The sequence below is a fragment of the Eumetopias jubatus genome, unplaced genomic scaffold (assembly GCF_037043125.1).
Source record: "Eumetopias jubatus isolate StellerSeaLion01/CBP00866 unplaced genomic scaffold, mEumJub1_p1.0 scaffold_8, whole genome shotgun sequence".
Lineage (NCBI taxonomy): Eukaryota > Metazoa > Chordata > Mammalia > Carnivora > Otariidae > Eumetopias > Eumetopias jubatus.
The window spans coordinates 138,462,950-138,485,154 of record NW_028274814.1 but is presented as its reverse complement, the minus strand read 5'-3'; the positions used below and the strand labels follow the sequence as shown (position 1 = coordinate 138,485,154).

Sequence of the window (22,205 nt, the reverse complement as noted above, 5' to 3'; positions counted from 1 at the left end):
TCAGGGACTGCTGCGCCTACCAACTGCCCCAGGGCTCTTTGTCACATGCGATCTGCCAGTGACGCCCCTCGGTAATGCCATTTGGGGACAGAGGGGAAGTAGATTACAAAGCACCAAAAGAATCTCTTCATGGGGTGCCTCACTAGCTCAGTCGGTAGAGCATGAGACTCTTAATCTTGAGTCCTAAGTTCGAGTCCCACACTGGGCACAGAGATTACAATCAATCAATCAATCAATCAATGGATCTCTTGGTGACTGGTAAACTTTGCTCTCTGGGATCGGACTGCAGCCCCACAGGAGGCTGCGTTTGAAGGAAACTGTCACACATGTGAAGTTTAGGCTGACGTTTCAGACATTTCTTTATGGTCTCATCTATACGGTAGATACAAACGTCCTGAAATGCAAAGAATCACTAAAGCTCTACTATATCCTGTAGAGACACTGGGGACATGTGCAGAGTGACCATGGTGCAAAGACACTGTTAGAGAAAGCAACTTTGGAAAACAAGTCTCCGGTCCATCCAGACACTGGAATACTATTCAGCCCTAAAAAACCAACGAGCTGTCAAACTCTGAGAAGTCACGAGGACTCTTACCGGAGCACTAAGTCAAAGCAGCCAATGTGAAAGGCCACATACTGTGTAATTCCGACTTTCACAGGACATTCTGAAAGAGCTACAACTACAAAGACAATAAAAAAGATGGGTGTTTGTGGAGAGGGATGAACAGGCAGGGAACCGATGGTTTTGCAGGCACTGAGAACGCTCTGTATATTCCAATGGTAGGCACACGTCATACACACTTGTCTAGACTCATATAGAATGCATGACCCCAAGAGCGAGTCCTCATGTAAACGGTGGACTGTGGGCGACCGTGATATGTCAGTAGATGGTCACCAGCTGTAGCAATGTCCCACCCTGCCGGGGCGTGCTGATGATGAAAAAGGCTGTGCACGTGTGGGGACAGGAACATAGGGGAAATCTCTGTACCATCTTCACAATTTTGTTGCAAACCTAAAACTGTTCTAAGAAAATGTTATCTTAAAAAAAAAAAAAACGATCTAAAAAATTATTTCATGTCGTTCCAAAATTAAAAATACCTTCGTAGGCTAGCAAATTCACAACCACCATGGAAGACTAGTAAGGAGGAATTATTGAGGTGAGAATGTCTACTATGTATACCCAGGGACATTCTTTCCCTAAAGTTACACTCATCGGACGTCACTGTTAAATCAATCAGCCACAAGGTGCAGGATCCCTCAGACTAAGAATTAATAGTAATAAATATCTGCATAAAGTTTTATTTCTGGTTTCAAATGAATTTTATGTGGTGTCACTTAAAACATTAATGGTAACTACTGAGAAGTATAATTAAGAAAACACTGTGTCATCTCAAAGCCACGTGGCCGATGCGATAGGCCAGGAAAGTGGCTTCCAAGGCCACTGCTTCTGGTATGGCGGTGGTGGCCCTGCCCGGGTTCTTGCCCAGGGTGACTGCTTGCAAGGGGGAGGGGGCCGCCTGCATGGAACATGGTCCACACTTGGCACCTCACCACAGGGAAAGACGGACTCCCATTTCCTAACTTCAGTGAGGATAAACCTCAAGTCATCTTGCTCTTAGTGCAAGTCAACGAGATACAGCAGACCCTGACGCACCCTGGCCTCAGAGATGGGGGAAGAGTGGAACAAACCAGGCTTAGCAAGACAAAACCCGAGGACAGGCAGGTGGAACCGCCGTGCCGCTCCTCGGCCTGCTCGACACAGAATCTGTGTGCTGACGATGCTTGTCATTTCTAGCCTCTGGTTTTAGAGATGGAAGGAAACTAGAAGCACATAACTAGAAGCTAAGCAGACATGATCTGAAGGAGTACAATTTGACCTGTTTGAGTCTCATTTTAAAATAGTCTATTTGCCAAGACACCTGAATGAGGAAACAGCCCACTTTTGTGAAAGCCTCATTCATAACAGTGTAGGGACTCCTCCAGTCATCAGCTCCAGGCCCTGGGGAACTGGTTGCTAGGATACCATAGAAGCCGCGTAAACAGGACTTCTTCCCTCTTTCACTTTGAATGGTTCCATTTAGATGCATCCGTGTGTGTGTGTGTGTGTGTGTGTGTGTGTATGTGTGTGTGTTGGGGGGTGCTGGTGGCAGCATGTTACACTCTCAGCAGCATGGGAGCGGCACCAGCACATTGTCCAATCCTGGGCCCCGGGCTCGGCTCACTCCCAGGGCCCCAGGGAGGCCTCTGCTAACCTGCGAGCCTGTATGTATGCACTTGTTTGCTTTGCTTGGGGAGAAATATTTGGTTTGCACATCTTCCAACGCACTAGGCGAGGGGTAAGAGAATCAATTAGGCTTTAAAAAACCAAATTAAATCACTGGGGAAAAAGTTTACCTTTTTAAACTAAAGCAGCGTGAAGAGTTTTTCTAGAGTTTGTCAGCTCAACAACGGAACAAATAAACACTGAATGTTCATCAGCTATTTAATACTGAGGACTCAGAAAAAAAAGAGAACATAGTTCTTTCCCTGCAGAGGATGGGAAAGATTTCCTAGCCGCTCACTGCTCTGAACATGGGTGCAGTCAGGGTGCAGAAGCAAGATGACACAGATCCCACCCTGGAGAAGTTTTTCTAGAGGGAAAGAATTCACCCAATTTTCTTAATCCATTCTACTACTGAGGAGTATCTGGGATGTTTCCACCTTGGGGCCATTATAAATCATGCTACTATGAACGTTCTTGCACACCTTCTGACAGACACTAGTGTGCACTTCTCTTGGGGATGTGCTGGGAGTGGAAAACTGGCTCACAGAGCAGGTGTGTGGGTCTGGTGTCAGCAGACTCTGCCAGAAAGTCTTCCAAAGGGATTATTCCAATTTCCAACCTCATCAGCTTGCTCCACAGCCTCGCCATCACTCCATACTGTTGGCCCTTTATATTAGCCATTCTGGAGGGTTTCTCATGGTGGGTTAAATTCACATTTCCCTGACGACTGGCAATGTCGACCTCTTTCCACAAGTTTACTGGTCATTTGGATTTCATCTTTCCTGAAATGCCATGAGTCTTCTGTCTGCTTTTAAAACCTGAATTACCTTTTATAGAAGCCCTTTACATACTACAGACAGGAGTCCTCTGGGAGATATCGGTAATGCAAATCTCTTTCCAAAGTCTTTCTCTTATAGTACGTGGTCCTGGGTTACAATTTTTATGTCTTGTTTAAGAAATCTTTGTCTACCCCAACCTAATAACCACTTTGCTCTCCTACGATGCCCTCTGGGGACTCCTAGTTTACCTTTCACACGGAGGTCTGATTCATCTTGAGTTAATGCATGTGAACAGCGTGAGGTGGGTAGTTGGTTATTTTTTTCCCCATTATGGACACTGAATTAGTCTAGGTCCATTTATGGAAAAGACCATCCTTTCTGGTGGGGTCTGTTGTGTATGTAGGAACCTGTTTCTGGATTCCCTCCTCTGTTCTATAATAGGATTTTTATTATCATGATTATTTAAATAGAGTCCTACCACTGATTCAAGTGCAATCGTACATGAAAATTCACCTTTCTCATAGGAATTAACAGCTAAAATAGGGTGTTTGTACGAGAACATCTATTTGTTGAAAAACTATACGCTGGGCGCTTTACAAACATGATGACCCTGTGGGGGCCAGAACCATTTTATAAGCAAAGAAGCTAAAACTCAACAGAGGGCAAATGAAGTGCTTACAAGGTAACAAGAGGCAGAACCTGGGTGTGTCAGGCCCCAGGGCCACTGCTCCTGTCACATGTCACGCTTCCTCAACAGAGGGTCAGCGGGGAAAACACCGTCTGCTTATCATTCCTGTAAACCACTACATTTCTATAAGCAAGTAAAATTTACAAATGAGATGTCTCCATGCTGAAAATAAAAAAAACAAAAAAAAAAAAAAAACAAAAAGGAAAAGAGAGAAAGGAGGGGAAGGAAGAGAGAAAAGAACAGATTAAAAAAAATCCTGTTTGGACTCTCATTCTGTGCCTGTCCCCTCCCCCTCCAATAAAAACAAAACAAAACAAAAAAACCCACATCAAGGACAAATGATGAAAACACAGATCAAAAAAGAATGAAAGAAAAACATTTCAAATAAAGCTCAGTGGTTTCTATTTGGAAACAACAACACAAATCCCACTTGCCACAATGAACTGACAAATAAGAAATTGACTCTGTGGCAGAAGAGCTGGGATTTTCCGACGGCATCTGCCACCGTGTCATTACCGTGGGTGACCCACAAGCGAGCGGGCGAGTGAACAGCTGGGCCCTGGTTGGGCTTGTGCCCCCGGAGCAGCAGCAGTGAGCAGGGGGCAGTCCTTCCCCGCTAAGCACGCTTTCGACATGTTGTCTTTTTCCCGAACCTGGAAATCCCCGCTGGCCTCCAGAATCAACCTCCAAGAAATGGAGCCTTGCTCCTAGGTTCCTAGCCTGTGGGGGTGGGGGTCAGCCCTAGTTTGCTCTGACAGGACAGCCAGCCTGAAGTTCCTAATCCCCAAGGGTGGCCAAGAAAGTGTAGGTCTCACAGGGTCCCACCCGCAGATGTCCCCTGGGGAACGAGGCCTGTCCCCCACCAGATGTCACACGCCCTCATCCCGACCCCACGGAGGATGCTTACGTAGTACGTGGGCATGACCAGCTGACCCAGAGTGATCGGAGTGTGGGGGGATTTTTATTAACAGATAGTTAACATCAGCATGATTCCTGGTCTAAGCATACTCCAAAAGATATATTGCTTTTTGACACAAAATACTGAAATCAAAGTTCAATTAAAACTTGGCTGGTGTTAATTAGAAGAAGGGGTGAAACCAAACAAATCTGAAATAGTATCACTGCCAAACTGAGCTTACTTAATTCACAAAAGAATCACAGAACCCATGGGAGAGGTTTCTCTTGTGCTCTGAACCACCCCTACCCCCACCACTCTCACCGGCCTGCTATCTGTTCACTGTTTTACTCATTCATCTACCCACCCAGGAAGTATTTATTAGATGTTTACTATGTGCCAGACGGTGGCATATTATACCGAGGTGAAAAACAGAAAAATGGTCCCTGCCCTCACAGAACTTGGCTCAGGGTAACTGAGATGTAAATGCACAAATACTTACCGACAGACTGTGATAAGCTGACAAAACAGGTTCTAGGAGGGGCGACCTGCCCTCGCCGGGCTCCAGGGAAACTCGGCGGCGGACAGGACCGCGGGAGCTGGGCAGGCGGCGCGAGGAGGACTGCACCGGGGGAGGGTAGTTCGGGTGAGAGGCCAGTGTGGGTGACTGCCTGGGGTGGCAATTAGGTACGTCTGAGAAACAATAAAGGAAAGCGTGTCTAGGGGATGCTACAGAAGGGAAGGAACAGCTCTGGATAAAAATGGGAGGCAGGCAGGGGCAGGGTCATACGAGGCCTTCCGGGATATGCTGGAGACTCTGGGTTACCCTGCGCACAACGGGCAGGCCCGGAGATTCTGTAAACGGGGCACATTTGTAAGAGATGGTGTGGGGGCAGGGAGAGTCAAGAGAGACAGAGAGGAAGGATCCTGTTTTGGTTTTAAAAGATCGCGCTGAGCGGACGGGGAATCCTCATCTGCTGAACACCCCCAGGGAAGGAGGGGACTAGGAATTGGGAAGCTACGGCTGACCTAGGTCAGGGTGACGAGGGTGTGCACGGGGTGGTGCGAAGGAGATGGACAAAAGTGGCTGGACCTGGGACATGTTCCAGAGAGAGAACCAGTAAGATGTGGTGACACCTTCGAGGCAGGAGAATAAAAAGAAACAGCATTACGTGTGGCTCCCAGATTTGTGACCTGAGCAACTAGATGGATGGAGATATTCCCCCAAGCACTGAGAAAGAGAGGGGATGGTTTTACGGGAATAGTAACAGTTCAGCTTTGGACATGCTAGGTTTGGAGCGTCAGTAAGACATACAAGCAAATGTTAACACAGGGTGTTAGAAACTTGTCTGAGAAGCAGAAGAGAGCTTTGTCTAGAGACTGCATTTGGGAGCCACAGGAAAAGAGATCTTTAAAGCCATGAGATACCCACAATACAAGTCCATGTTACCATCTCCACGGTAACCAGACTGGTCCAAGCCACTATCACCTCTCGCCTGGACGACTGCAATAGCCTTCTTACAGGATTCCCTGTCATTCTGTGGGCCCAGAGAGTACCTGGCACGTAAAAGGTATTCAACAAACACGGAATGAATTCAAGGAATTGGGTGGGATTCCTTAGGGAGAAGATGCAGAGTGAGGTGAGCACTCCTGAGCTCCACAGTGTCCAGGAGAGCTCCGACATTTAAGAGCTGTGCAGGAGAGGAAGCAACAAAGGACTCAAAGAAGGATCCAGAAAGAACTGAAGAAAACCCACAGAAGGCACAATCATGAACGCCAAGAAAGAAGCAGTTATGTTAAGGAGGAAGTGATTAATTCTTTTGAACTGAGTTCTTTTTTTTTTAAGATTTTTTATTTACTTATTTGACAGAGAGAGCGCAAGTAGGCAGAGAGGCAGGCAGAGGGAGAAGGAGAAGCAGGCTTCCCACTGAGCAGGGAGCCCGACGTGGGGCTCGATCCCAGGACCCTGGGATCATGACCTGAGCCGAAGGCAGACGCTTAAACTGACTGAGCCACCTAGGCGCCCCCTTTTGAATTCAGTTTTAATGCGACGAGAACAACAAAGTACCACTGATTCTGGCAACACGGTGATGACTGGCGACAGTAAGCAAATGATGAAGCTTATGAGCCCCTTCACCTACCTAAATGCCCTTTTGAAGACCTACTGGATTTTTTAAAGACACAAACCTTCAACCACCAAAAAAAATTTCAGACGCTAAAAGGCAGACAAAAAAGAAGTAACAGGGCCATGGCTTACGGTTGTGTAATTTAGCAAACCCAAGAAAGCTGCCCCTAAACTGGCAATGAGAGAAACATTCTGCCCTGCAGAATCCCCCAAAGCTCAGATGTTGGTTCCCACATGTACCTCTTTAATGGCAGGTAAAGGTACCTCTTTAATGGGAGGTAAAAAAGAAGGCCTGTTTGCAAAGTTAAAATGTAGGTGTATCCCTAGATCCCCTTTCTTTACCTCAACAGAAGATTGGAAGATTCATTAATCAATGACAGGATAAAACAGAGATACTCTGGCATGGAGGATAACAGATACCACGCTGGAAATAATGGAATGAAGTGAAAGTATACACGTTAAAATGTAGAGATCCTGCAGCTCTCCCAATAAAATGGTGGTAGCAGGCATACATTTTCAAACAAACTCAACTACTTCCTCATCAACAGCCCCACTTTAAAGGAAATTGTAAAGATTTCAAGCAGAAGGAAGATGATCCCAGCTGGACAAACAGAGATACAAGGAGTGAAGGGCAGGGAAAGTAGTAAATATGTGGACAGATCTAAATGAACACTGACATTATGGGGTTTGAAAATAGAATTAAAGTGTGTAACAACAACAGCATGTAAGTTGGGGGCCACTAAATGGTCCTGGGAAGGGGGTAAAGGTTTGAGAAACATCAGACTTTCCTTAGTTAATGATGCATGTTGTAATCTTCCTGGTATTAACAGAACAGAAAAAAGAATAAAGAACATTTAAACTAGAAAAAGATAAAAACTGGATTATACAAAATAATCTAAAAGAAAGCAAGAAAGAGAGGAAAAGAAAATAAAATAGGAAGGACATATAGAGAGGCTTCAATATAAATAGATCAGTAATTATATTAAATATAAATGGGCTAAATGCAACAGCTAAAAGGCAGAGATTGTCAAACTAGATTAAAGAAAAAACCCAACTACATGCTGTTTACAAGAAACAACTCTGATACAGAGAAGTTGAAAATAAAAGGGTTGAAAATGTTATACCACGTAAATACCAACCAAAAGCTAGTTAGAGGAGCTGTATCAATATCAGGTAACAAGTATTTTTAAATATAAAGAGGTTCAATTCATAATGACAGGAACATTTCTCAAGGTCTGTCATACACCTTTATCTAGTAACACTGCCTCAAAATATACAAAGGAAAAATGTATGTAACTAAGAGGGAAACAGACAAATCTATAATCACAGACTGATATTTTAAAACTCTCTGTAACTGCTAAACCAAAGTGGACAAAAATATCAGTAAAAATACAAAAATTTCACAAACTTGACCTAATGTATGTGGATAAAATGCTGCTCCCCACTACTGGAGAAATGTGCTTTTCAAGCACACATAGAACAGTTGCAAAAAAAGGACCTTATACTGGGTCATAAGGGAAGTCTCAATAAATTGCACAGGACAGAAAAGTATGTGCTCTTTGATCATAACACATTTATGCTAGAAATCAATCTCCAAAAGAGAATTAGAAAATTTCTATTTGTATAGATATTAAGAAATCTATTTCTATACAATGGGCCTAAAAAGAAACCATAATGGAAATCAGAGAACATTTTAAATGTATGGTAACAAAAATAACACACATCCAGATCTATGCAATGGAGCTATAAAATACACAGAAAAGGATAAAAGCTTAAAATTAAGAATCCTAATAAATGGAATGATATACCATATTCATGGACTGGAGAATTGACATCTAAACAGTATTGTTTAGATGTCAATTCTCACCAAATTTATTTTAGTCAATGCAGTTTCAATGAATAACTCAATATGCAAGGATTTAAATCATTTTTGTTGGTTAAACTGTTTTTGTTGGTTGATTTCATGTGTGTACATATACATATGCGTGCATGAACACAAGCACAAAATGTGTGGAATTTGACAAGCTGATTCTAAACTTTTATGTGAAAATACAAATGATCAAAAATAGCCATAACGTTCTTAAAAAAGAAGAGACAGGTTGGAAGGATTGACTCAACTAATATTGAGGCATGTTACAAAGTGATAATACTTAAAGAATATGATATTGGTGTAGGGACAGACAAAGAGATCAATGGAAAAGAAAACAGAGTCCAAATACAGACCCACACATATTTGGATTGTCCCAGCCCAGTAACTGGGCTGGGACAATTGTGTATCCATACAAAAAAATATAAAAATAGACCCCTAATTCACACCATACACAAAAATCAACTCTAAGTGAATTACAGACCTAAATACAGAAGGTAAAACTATCAAGTATTCAGAAGATAACACAGATTATCATCATGACCTCATGGTTGGAAAATATTTCTTTAACAAGATACATACCCAAAGAACTAACCAGAAACGAAAAGTGACAAATTTGACTAAAAGTTAAGAACTTCTGTTAATTAAAATAAACTATAAAGAGAATGACAAGATAAGTCACAGAATGGGAGAAAGAAAACATTAGCAAACATGTAGTTGACTAAGAACTTCTATTTAGAATATACAAAGATCTATTACAAATAAATTATAGAGAGAAAACCCAATGAAAACATGGGCAAAAGGTCTGATCAAGCACGTTTTATGTACACACACACACACAAAACCCAAATGGCAAATAAACACGTTAGAAGATGCTCAGCCTTTTTAGTCATGCAGGCAATAAACGAGATCTGCAGTCTTTCCTATGGTGGCATGAGGGAGGAGTGCAGGTGGTATACAAGAGTAAATCCTCGTGTAATAACAAATAGGATTTATCACAATCTGATATACACACCAAGAAATAGCGAGCAGCAAAGTGTGTTGTTGAGACATACAAAAACAACTGCTAGAAAAGCGAGCTCAGAGTGAACCAAAAGTGTAGAGAGTGGAGCCAGAGACCTCATTCCCTCATTCAATACCTTTTGGCATTTTAAAAAAAGATGTATTATTTTGATGAACAGAAAATATAAGAGAGGAAAAAACCTAAGAATGGGTGGGGGAGAGTGAATGGGAGGTCAGGAGGAAAAGTCAGGGTAGTCAGAGAATTCTCTGGCAAACTTGCCTGTGGGCGAGAACAGAGGAACAGCATGGAAGGCACCCTGGTGCGGTTTTATTCTGTAATCTGAAATCATGTCCCTTTCGCCCTGGCGACTACGAAGCCAGGTTCTAATTTATGGCTCACATCTAAAGACTGATGATGGCATGTTATCTCATGTTTTACCATGCCTAAAATTTACAGGCCTTTACAATGTGGTAGGCTTTAATAAATAAAACTCCAAAGAATTAACGAATATGCATAATACTAAACTAGTAGTATTTTAACTTTTCTTGATAATTTTAAGAATATCCTGGGGTCTTGCAAGTCTTATTAATTATCACTGTAAAAGCAAGTTATCTATACAGATTATCCATATACATGTTGAATGATTTCTCTACTACATGAACAGGTTACTGTGGTTTCCCTGGACGTGTTCTGTCCCCTCCCTGTGACTCAAGAGGAGGCAGGACAGGAACGCGGCTGAGAACCAGGCACACGCCAAGCTTACATTCTGGGTCTGATCTTAGGATGAGCCACTGAGACTCTCTCGGTGTACATCCTCATCTACAAGATGGGGGTGACGACAACAGTACCTGCGCTTCGGGAAGCTGGCAGGATTAAATAAGGTGATGTGTAGAAACACAGTGAGGACTCAGGGAATGTTTCTGGAAAGCAGGAGGGAAGGAAAAGATCAGTGCCTAGCAACGAGGAGGCCAAAGAGACTGTAAGTGTGAGCCACAGCATGTCTGTAGGGCCACAAAGTGCCGTGTCAGAGCCAAAGACTCGTGATCAAAACCTCGGTTCACCTGGAGGTCAATTTGGGGTATATGAAACACTGCGTGAATTTCTTGTTTCATAATAATTCATCTTTTTCATCAGGAAGAGCACCAACTGTAACTGCGCTCGAGCTTTCTTGTACTGCTTTCCTGCGACCCAAAGCTTTACTTTTTTCTTTTCCCTTTCTTTTTTTGGGAGTTAAAACAAATTTCAAAGCTCCATAAGGCACAGAGCCTGTCGTGCCTGATTAGAATGTGATGCGGTGAGCCAGCTCTGTTTTACCTCAAAGAAGAGTCTTCTGAGGCTGTTTGTCTTTTCCTGACTGAGCTTATAAACTGTTGTGCTCTTTAAAATCAGAGTTTCTTCTATTGCTAATCAGACAAATGACGGTATCTTTAGCATAGTAATAGCACGTCTCCATCTACGTACTTTAAATACATGATTTTCATCAGCTCCTTTTCTCTTCTTCACAGAAACCACAGTGGGGGTGTTCGTTAAATGCCCCCGTCCCCCATCTTCTCAGTCCTAGGCCGGACTACTCACTGTCTGTCGGGGTTACACTCTCCATGTCCTTATTCATCCCCCTCCCCAAACACGTGCAACTGACACAAGGGCATGCAAAGGCCAGGGCAAGAGACTGGACTGAGTCTGGCTCTCACCAGGAAGTCTTGAACTTACACAAAATACCTCTCAAACCTAAACAGGCTGAGCTCCTCATCACTGTTCTAGATCAGTTTCCTACAGTGCCACTAAGGTGACATGACGGAATAAGTAGGTTCCTAGTATGCCCTCCAAGAAGGGTGGTCACTCAGGCAAAGGCAAGAACCGGAGCCCCCAGCTTCAATAAAGAGGCTCACAGGACAGAACCCGTCCAAAATGGGTACTTGGTGCTACTGAGATGTTTCTCCCCATTCCTGGGGCCTCCGAGTGCCCCTCATGTCTCTCTGTCACTAACCCATGGCTAAGATGGTTCTTCCCAAAGGACCGGATACTTAGACTGTCTAGAGCAGAACAAAAACAAAAACAAAAAAACAAAAGAGCCCCCAAATGCTTCATATTTACCCCAAGGAACACACACGGTTTGGAAAGGTGACATCGGCGCCCTGTCGCACACACGGGGACTGTGGAGGAATGTTCTCCCCGCCTCCAGAATTTTAAAGCACTTGTGAGGAGAAGGCTGGTTTAGAATGTCCCCCCAACCTTGAACACTCCAGCTCACTAGCCCACATAGACCACAAGAGTGATATTGCAGCACCCTAACTTTGAGAAAGTGCCTTAGTTCTGAGGAACAAGCACACAAGAAAGCCAGTGGTCCCACGCCCAGTGAACCCCAGGAAAGGGAACTGTGCCGTCCTGACTGCAGACGGACGTTCGTGCCTCCTGTGCAAGGATACAGGGGTTACTGTCGTCGACGCTGCAGCTGTCCAGGATCAAGGGAATGCCATCCAGCTCGCTGACCTGCAGAGAAAGGAAAAGGCACATTTATACACTGAGAAAAGCTTGGGTCACATTGGAGATATAGAGGATTTGTTTCTTTCTATTTCCTTACTCACTGCTACAATAGAATAGCATTCTGTTGTATTTCAAGCCTGCCCCATCAACCACAGCAGAGTTCTAAATGTGACCTTCGACAGTGAGGCAGGCAGACACAGGAGGTTAGGCATTAGTGACCGGCCTGCCCCAGTGGATTCAGATGATGATGAGATGTCAGTTAACAGGTGACCCTCCTCCTCCCCCTGCTAGAGCCCGGTCTCCTGTACCTCCCACCACCCCAACCTCCGACGACTCAGCCCAACATCCACAGTCACCATCTCCGAGCCTTCCGGTGTGCACGCCGTCCACCTCCTTCTGCTAACTTACACTCTGCTGTTCATACGCTATTTCTACGTTCCACAGGCTGCGTATTTATTGTATCATTCCTGCTTTTACGACACGTTAGTGTTACTTTAGGTTTTATGTGTTATTTGGTAGGGTTTGATAGGTTATTTTTTGGGACTGAAAATGCTCAAAAATTTTTCCATGTAAATTAAGTGTAACTGTTTCTTTGCCTTCTGCCCTCTCAGCTTATGAGGCTTCAGAAGAACGCTCTACTTTTGGTTACAGGGGAAACCTGTATCTAAAACACCTACACCAACCCAGAAATATTTAAAAACAGACATATAAACAAAAAGGGATACATTATTTTTCCTTTCACCCTTCCTCAAAAATGCTGGGGCAACTGGATAGCCACATAAAAAAGGATAAAGTGGATCTCTTCCCAATACTGTTCACCAGGATAAACTCCAAATGGAGCTGAGTTTATTATAGTTCAGCAGTACTAGTAAGTAGATCGTTTTTCTATGTTAAGAATAGGAAAAGCTTTTCAAACTATGATTTGCAAACCTGAAGCAATAGGAGAAAGGTTTTAAAAGTTGGACTACATTTTTTTTTAAGATTTTTTTTTAATTTATTTATTTGGGAGAGAGAGAATGAGAGATAGCGAGCACGAGAGGGAAGAGGGTCAGAGGGAGAAGCAGACTCCCTGCCGAGCAGGGAGCCCGATGCGGGACTCGATCCCAGGATTCCAGGATCATGACCTGAGCTGAAGGCAGTCACTTAACCTACTGAGCCACCCAGGTGCCCTGGACTCCATTTTTTAAAAAGGCAAACAGAAACTGGGAAAATTATTTGTAAGATATCACAGGCAAAAAAGGTTCATATTTTAATATATAAAGAACTTGGAAAAATTGAGAAAAGGCCAGCAGTCCAGTAGAAAACAATGGATCCAATACATGAACAGAAATGTCACCAAAACAAAGAAATGCAGATGGACCACGGACATCGGAATATGTTCAACTCTGCAAACTGCTAGCACACGGAGACACCCTTCTCACCCAACAGTGTGGCAAAGGAGCGGGCGGCGGGGAGCCAGGCGTCCTCACACCCTGCTGCAGCGCAGAGACGGCACAGCCCCCGCGGAGGGGCTGCGGGGTGAAGCGGACTCTCTGACCCAGTCGTCCCAGTCCCAGGACAGCACCTCAAACAGCACTGTCACATGAAGTTATGTTTGCACACATTATTCACTGCAGCACACTTTCTATTTTTATGTTTGAGATTCAATTCACACACGATGATGTTCACCCTCTTAAAGCATACAATTCAGTGGATTTTAGTTTATTCACACAGTGGTGCGACCATCACTGCTACCTAGTTTTAGGACACATTTATTATACCCAGGAAGAAACTCCATACCCATCAGTCATTCCTCATATCTTCCTCGGCCCACGTCTTGGCAACCACTGATCTGTCTATGGGTTTTCCTATTCTGGACGTTTCGTATAAATGCGACCTTTCGGTATGTGGCCTCTTCTTTCAGTCAGCGTAACACTTTCAGGTCCATCCGCACTCCAGCATGTAACAGCACCTCATTCCTTTTTACGGCTAAATAATATTCCACCGTCTGGACAGACCACATTCTATTTATCCATTCATCCACTGACAGACATGTGAGTTCTTCCAACTTTCCGGCTATTATGACAATGCTGCTGTATATCTGGAGGGGAAACTGCTTGGTCTTGGTGACTCTTTAACATTTTGGGGAAGCGCCGGAGCGTTTTTCAAAGTGCAGCACCATTTTCTATTCATGCGCGAGGGTTCCAATGGCTCCACATCCTTCTCAATACTTTTTTAACCATCCTCGTGGGTGTGAAGTGCTGTGTCATTGTGGTTTTGACCTGCATTTCTCTGGTAACTAATCACGTTGCGTACAGCACAATTCATAACCACAAAGATCCCAGAAACGACTCAGATGTTCACCAACATAGGCTGGTCGAATAAACTATGGCACAGACACCAAGGTAGATAGCTGTGAAAGGGAGTGGGGACGACCTAATGCACTACTCTGCAGGCATCGCCAGGACAGAATGGTAAGTGAAAAAGCCAAGTGCAGCACAGGCTTATCTGTGAACCTTTTGTGTCATGCATCAGGAGAGATATACAAATTTGCTTCTATTTCCCAAAAGACACAACGAAGCGTTAAACAAAAAGCTAATAATGGTTATCCACAGGGGAAGATGAGAGAATGAGGCATGAGAAACAGGAACGGAGGCGAGGCCTCTGTTAATGTACCTGCTTATGTAATTCTGACTTTGGAATCCTGAATATATTTTATATAATTTTCTAAAATTAAATTTATAATGGATGTTAACTAGACTTACAGTGATTATTTCGCAATATGCACAAATATTGAGTCATTATATTTGTACACTGAAGGTAATATGCTATATGTCAATTATGCCCCCCCAAAAAGTTAAATTTACAAAGTTATAAAAATAGAAGACAGAAGCAGATTAATCTGATGACATGTAAAACAAAGAAAAACTATTTCACAGAATTGAAACAGTATTTGACTTTAGGTCCCTGATGAGATGTATCCTAAGCTCAGAGAGAAATCTTCAAATGGCATTCAACTTATTTATTCTGAATTTTTACATATTTAAAGCAAAGGGTAATTAATGTTATTAGGAACTAAGATTTTCAGCATAAAAAAGAAGTATCAAATCCAGAAGATAATTTTACACTTATAAATTAGAAATATTAGCAAGATTTCCTGATCTATTTTCCAATTTCTAAAAAAAACTTCCTAGCTGCTTACTGTAAAGGCCTTAGCGAAGACAAGTAGAGGTGAGCATTCCCGGTACTGGATGAATTACAGATCTTCCTCGACTTACAATGGGGTTATGTCCCAATGAACCCATCGTTACTACACCCAACCTACCGAGCATGGCAGCTTAGCCTGGCTGACCTTAAGCGTGCTTGGAACACTCACATTACTAGCCTACAGTGGGACAAAATCAACTGCCACAAAGCCGATTTGATAATAAAGTGTTAAATATCTCATGTAATTTGCAGTCCAGAGAGTGAGAAACAGAAAGGCTGAAGAGTACAACACGGCTGTCAGCGTATCAGCTGCTGCTGACCCTTGTGATGGTGTGGCTGATGGGAAGCCGTACCGCATGTCGCTAGCCCGAGAAAAGATCCACACTCAAAATTCCAATGCAATTTCTACTGAACGAGTTATCCCTATCACACCATTGTCAGGTTGAAAATTCCTAAGTTGAGCCACCGTAAGTGGGGGAACTGTCCCAGTGGAAGACGGCGGACCTCCCACTGCACGCGATGCACACACCCGCAGCAGGGTCACCGCTACCGACCACCATCAGTTTCACAAAGGCAGACAGGAAGAGAATAAATCTAAAAGAAATGAATTTAATAGACACACCTAGTACACACGAGGCAACGACAAACACTTTCATCATGTTTCCTTTCATTCTGACGATGCCAGGGTAAGCATTATTGGCTCCATTTTACTGATAAAGGAAGTGGCTCATGAGTTTAAATACCCTCCCCAGGATCACTTAACTAACGAGTGCTATTCAAAGTGGCCTGGAGACCACCGGAAGTCTGTGAAAACAGACCGGGAGAGGAAAAAGTCAGAAAATGTGCTAACGATTTAACAGGGTTATGCTGTTATGCTGTTATGTCCCCTGAATCTTATAATAACATCTAGGTTTGAGTCTTCCAGGTCTTCTAAAAATTTTTATTTTTCTAGTAATTCATTTGTGTTATATTTCATAAACATATTGAGGAATAAAAATATAAATATATACGTACATATAAAGATATAAAAATTAATTTATAAATATCTTTGGGGAAAAGAGGAGCAGTTCGTCAGCACCGGTGGTGTGAGGAGCATTGGCACCGAAGGTCAGAATCCTAGAGAAGGCTGCACCTGGAAGGGGTCATGTGTTTGAAAAGAGCAGAAGGAAATTTTTGGGCCAAACTCGGAGTGGTCCCACCTGAGATTATATTCAAAGCTTCCCAATGCAACCCTCATGCCACACGTCTCCTCCAATAACCTGCCACGCATCTACCAGCAGGACTGGGATGCTAACAATGACATCTCCAACGGCTCTGCTCGGGGGTGAAGAGGAGGGATCCAGGCAAGCAGCGAGGGCCTGCTGGATGGCATAGCGATGAAGGAATACCAACCGACCCTCCAGCCCTTTGCAAATGTGTGATCTTAAATCCTTCTGGAACATACTGGAATAGCTGGGTGTCTGACTATACAGCACCGGACTCACAGGGAAGGCCTCCCTGCAGAAGTGACATTTAGCTCGAGATGAGCATAAACATGCACTGAGTGGACAAATCAAGGGGGCCGTGGAGAATGTTTTGCAGGGAGAAGAGTATGTGCAAAAGCTGGGAGATCTGAAGGAACAGGGACTGTTCCAGGAACTGGCTGGGCAGCACGGCATGGGGATGAAGAGCGAGAACCGGGGAGCTAGCATGCTGGGGTCGAAGCCTGGTTCTGCAGCAGCACTGCTGAGCCGTGTGACTTTGGGCAAGTCATTTAACCTTGGAGATTGCGTTTTCTCGCCCATAAAATGGGGAGGGTGGGTCTCGCTTCTAAGGGTGGCTGTGAGAAGGGAACTGACTGCTACGGAGGCCAGCCCATGGCCAGTCCTCCATGATGGCAGCAGCTGGTCACACTAACACAGGGAGTTCAGGTGCTTGGAGCAAGAGCGGAGCTCCTGCAAGGATTAAGCAGCAGGAGAACTTCCACAGAGCTAAGTTTACAATCCTACTTTGTACGTAATACAAAAAGCTGGTCTGTCTACAAACCAGTAAGTTTATTTTCAAAAATCTTTTTTTTTTTTTTTTTTTTGGTTAGAAATGAAACTACTCAGAATCTAATATTTGATGCAAAAAAAAGTCTCATTTTCTGGGTGGGGTGGATAAAGTGGAATTCTCAGGGGTGCTAAATGGGTAAGATTTCCTTTGAAGGAATGAAATCACATGCTAAAATTTGAAATTTAGGCGGGTAGTAAGGATGAATGAAAGAGCTCTTGAAGATCATGGTTACACGAGGGTGGTGGCTGAATCGGGGGCATGCTTTCTCAGATAAGTATTTCTCATTCACATTGCTCCATTATGAAATGGTATGAGATAAATTTCTTTTTAAAGATTTTATTTATTTGACAGAGAGAGAGTGCACGAGCAGGAGGAGTGGCAGGCAGAGGGAGAAGCAGACTCCCCACTGAGCAAGGAGCCCAATGTGGGACTTGATCCCAGGACCCTGAGATCATGACCTGAGCCGAAGGCAGCCGTTTAACTGACTGACCCACCCAGGTGCCCCAATACAAGATAAATTTTTATAGAGATTCATTAAACATTTATAACATAAATGCTCTCTAGACAAGGATGACGGTGGCATTATGGCAAATATACAATTATAAACTTAAGAATGGACTCAGGGGGCGCCTGGGTGGCTCAGTCATTAAGCGTCTGCCTTCGGCTCAGGTCATGATCCCAGGGTCCTGGGATCGAGCTTCACATCGGGCTCCCTGCTCTGCAGGAAGCCTGCTTCTCCCTCTCCCACTCCCCCTGCTTGTGTTCCCTCTCCCACTGTGTCTCTCTCTGTCAAATAAATAAATAAAATCTAAAAAAAAAAAAAAAAAAAAAGAATGGACTCAGGTTCCATCCCTGGGATAAGAACACGCAGATGCCAGCCCCTCAGGAGGGGTGACTGATAACACAACCGTGTTACAACCAAGCTCGAGTTGACGCCTGCAGCTACATTATGTGGAGCTCCCGTCTGGGGCAGGGGAGAACAATTAGGAAATTAACAAGTTTTCTTCTGTTCACACTTCATAAAACAAGGAAGCTGTTTGTTTTCTTACCTAACATGTTGGGAATTGATTCTAGACCTATAATAAATGAGTCACAAGCTGTAGTGCATATCAAGGAGCCAAGCTCAGTCAACACTTTCACGAGGTAACACATCTCAACAAGACACCAAGTCTGGCTTAAACAAACGAACATTTAGCCCCTGGAAATAAAGTGTAAACAGAAAGACGACTAATTGATTTGCTAACTGTTCCCTCCCGCCTTGGCCAATCATCTCAGAGAAGGTACTCTGCCAAGTGTGCAGGCCCACCTCTACTATCTAAGCTCCTTTGGGAAAATATATTAGATGGACAGAAAACAGAGCCTCAACTGTTCTGGCTGCTCTCACATCAAACGGTAAATGCAAAAAATCCCAGAACCCGAAGAAAGGTCAGAGCATGATACCAACGCAGGACCTAATAATCTCCATTAAGTATATAGTGAATCGAGCCTGACATTTGGTAAAAATGTGTTCACAACACAGCTCCTCAATACAAACACATACACAAACAGAAAGATCATGAGAGTCCTCATTCTGAAGTGAATCAATGACCAGCGGGGGTGTGGCAATGCTCCAACAAGGTCTCTGTGGGGAGGAAGCCACCCTCAGACATGCTGACAGCCACTCGAAGGGCCTGGAGCCCAAAGGCGACACTGGATGAAATGGACCATGCGGTTGGAAATGTGGATGCACCTGCCCACGGGCCAAGACTCAATGATCACCCCAATCACCTGGAGGGATGGTGGATACTCTGGATGCAGAAAGACCTACACAAGAATTCCAGCTCATCCTTTCAGCTGTGGAACCCTGAGGAGGTTTCTGAACTTCACGAAGTCTAGACTTGGTGAGACAAGGGGGTCACGCCCACCTCACAGGGTTACGGTGAAGATCCGTGAGGAAGCACTCAGCACGGCACCCCGTATGTAACCAGGACATAAGAAATGGCAGCATGTTTAATATTGCTTTCACCTGGTTCAGAGATTCTGACGGTTTCCTTCACGACCCACACTTGCAAAGGGCTGGACACAGGACTCCTTCGCCAAACACAAGCTGGGCTTTAGCAAAGCTCCAAAACATCAAGGTGGACACTTTCATAAGCAGGGAATTTGTAGACATGGTGACTCTAGGTTAGTCCCAGGTTTCTGCTGTCTCATGAGCTGAGTGTGATGCTGGCTGCTAAGCCTCACCCGCAGCCCCTTACCAACCGCTGCCTCACACAGTCAATTCTGAGTCCCACAAACACACGGTATCACTCATCTCCGTGTTGTACTCATTGCCATGCTGTTTTATACAGCTTCACCCTGGGCTTTTCATGACTGAGCTGCAGCCGCCGCCAGACAAACAAGTCATGCTGCTACTACGCAGGAAGCTACAGGATATATGGTAAATTCTGCAGACAACCTTTATCTAGCACGCAGAGCCCCAGGCTAGTGGTTCACAACCTTGGCTCCACATGGGCATTACTGGGAGGTTTCAAACAGTACTAAGTCTGTGGTCCCAACTCCAGAACAAAGAAATCACAATCTCGGAAAGTGAAATCTGGGCATCAGAGTCTCGGACAAAGTCTTCCAGTGATTCCAACGTGCAGCTGAGCTGAGAATTCCTGACCCGTGCCGAGTCCAAGACTACTCACTGAGCCAGCGTGGGGGACCCATTGTAAACCCTGAAAGAAGCCCCTAAAATGGAGCACGATGCCCTTCACGGTTTCCCCTCTGGTGCTTTTTTTTTTTTTTTAATTCCTCAACCAAGCTTTGTTGAGCTACGGCTAACATACAGCAGACTGCAGCTGTCCCTGTGCAACCACAGACAAAGGTCAGAACGTCTGCCTCGCCCAAAAAGCTCTCGTCAGCCACGGAGCGGCTTCATGCCACTTACTAACCCTCTCTCCTTTGTTCGTTTTTTTAAATGGTTGCTCTGGGGTTTAGAGGATGCATCTTTGACTTGCTGTGTTCTACCTACAAACAGTATTACACTGTTTCACACACGGTGTCAGTCTCAAACCGGGCACCTCACTTGGCACCGGGGGAACTGCGTGCATACGTTTACTTCTACATACATTATAAACCCCCGAATATGTTGCTACTATGATTGAATCAAAGAGCCAGTGCCTCTTAAGTAAATCTAAGAATGAAGATAAAGGTATTTTGTTTTTAGCCACATATTGAACCATTCCGGGGCTTTCAATTCTTTACAATGAAGTCTCCATCCGGCACCACTTTCCTTTGCTTGATACAACTTCCCTCAACACCCCTCAGGGCACAGCTCCACTAACAGCAATTTATCTTGTCCATCTGGAAATGTCTTTAGTCTACTTTCATCTGTGAAGGATATCTTAGCTGGATATAGAATTCCAGACTGACAGTTTTCGCATTTTAGAGACGTTACTCCACCGACTCCTGTTTTGCATTGCTGCTCAAGAGAAGCCTGCTAGCATTTGGATCTTTGTTCTTCTTGACCGGCCGGCAAGAGTCAGCGTGGTGGCGAGTACCAGCCCCGCAGAAAGATGAACCAAAGCCAAAGGGGGTTCTTCACAAACACTAATAAAATGAAAAAAATTCCAGGAGGACTGATGAAGGAAGAAAAGAGAGACATCGATTTAAAAGAACAGAAGGAAAAGAGATAAACAGCTACAGAAAACATAGATGAAAATGTTACGAATTTTATGAAAAAAGCTAGAAATCAAGGTATAATGGGTATCTCTGAGGAAAGAAGAAAACATCAGCATTGACACAATAAATAAAAACCTTGAACAGAATAATTTAAATACTTAATTATTTAAAGATACGAAAATGACCAAGACTCACTGACAAAAACATTCAAAGACCCAACGATTCTCCAAGTGAGTGCCACCAAAGTTTTCAGGACCACATAATCTACTATGTATATAAGTTGTTCCAAAATAACAGGACAAGAGAGAAAGCTTCCCAACTCATTTTAGAAGGCTACTCTGACTTGGTCCAAAGCCAGCATAAGACAGACCAGGATAGGAAATTACAGGCCTATTTAACTATGAATATATACCCCCTCCCACCCCCACACAAAAAATCCTGCAAATAGTATTAGACGAACTAAATTAAACATGGTACAAAAATTCACCATGATCCTAACGCCGACGAGAAAATCTACAGTGTAATCATCCTCATTAACGTACTAAGAATTACCTCAATATCACTGAAAAAGCATCTGGTAATGGTTAGCACCTATTTGTGATTTTTTTTTTAATTCTCGGAAAACTGGAGAACCTTTCTAACTTGAAAAAGGCTATGTGCCAGAAACCTGTAGTAAGTATCATACATGCTAAGAGAATTTAGGTAGATCCCCAAACCAGAAAAAAACACAAGGAGACGGTCTTCTTACTCTGATGTAGAAAAATAAACTCAGTAAAATAGTGCAAGTTAAAAAGGTCTTCGTTTGGAGCATCCTGTCCCTAGAAATCAGAGAGAAGCCAGAGTGGTGTGAATGGTGCTCAGTCTTACTGTCAGAATGGAAGCAGCGGAAGAACAAAAACAGAAGAAAGCAATCAGGCTGATTCACGTGAAGAAAGAGTGATTTTTTTTTTTTTTCCAGGAGTAAGAGCTGAAATCTTAGTAGATCGATTACCCAGATATAAAGTGGAAAATAATTATCTAGAAGGCCAGGATAAAAAGATCTAAAGGGACATGAAAATGCACCCAGTCCTAACCGCTCTCCGACATGTGGTAGATGTTTTAGTTGTTACTGGAACAGAAACTGGGACTGGGGCCCCACAAAACCCAGGACAGGAGGAAAACCACGGGCTTGGCTCACTGGAATTGCTCACAGAAGCAGGATCCAAGAAATGAGTGAGGAGAGAACCCCTAAGTGTC

At 43.8% G+C, this 22,205-nt stretch overlaps 1 protein-coding gene across 1 annotated transcript in view; it reads right to left on the bottom strand.

The window, feature by feature from the left end:
- ATXN10 (ataxin 10) overlaps nt 1-22,205 on the bottom strand; it is a 162,574-nt gene that overhangs the window by 16,362 nt on the left and 124,007 nt on the right. The window contains exon 10 of the mRNA XM_028115371.2: nt 12,047-12,110. Coding sequence (XP_027971172.1) covers nt 12,047-12,110 — 64 coding nt within the window. The remainder of the gene's footprint in view (nt 1-12,046; nt 12,111-22,205) is intronic.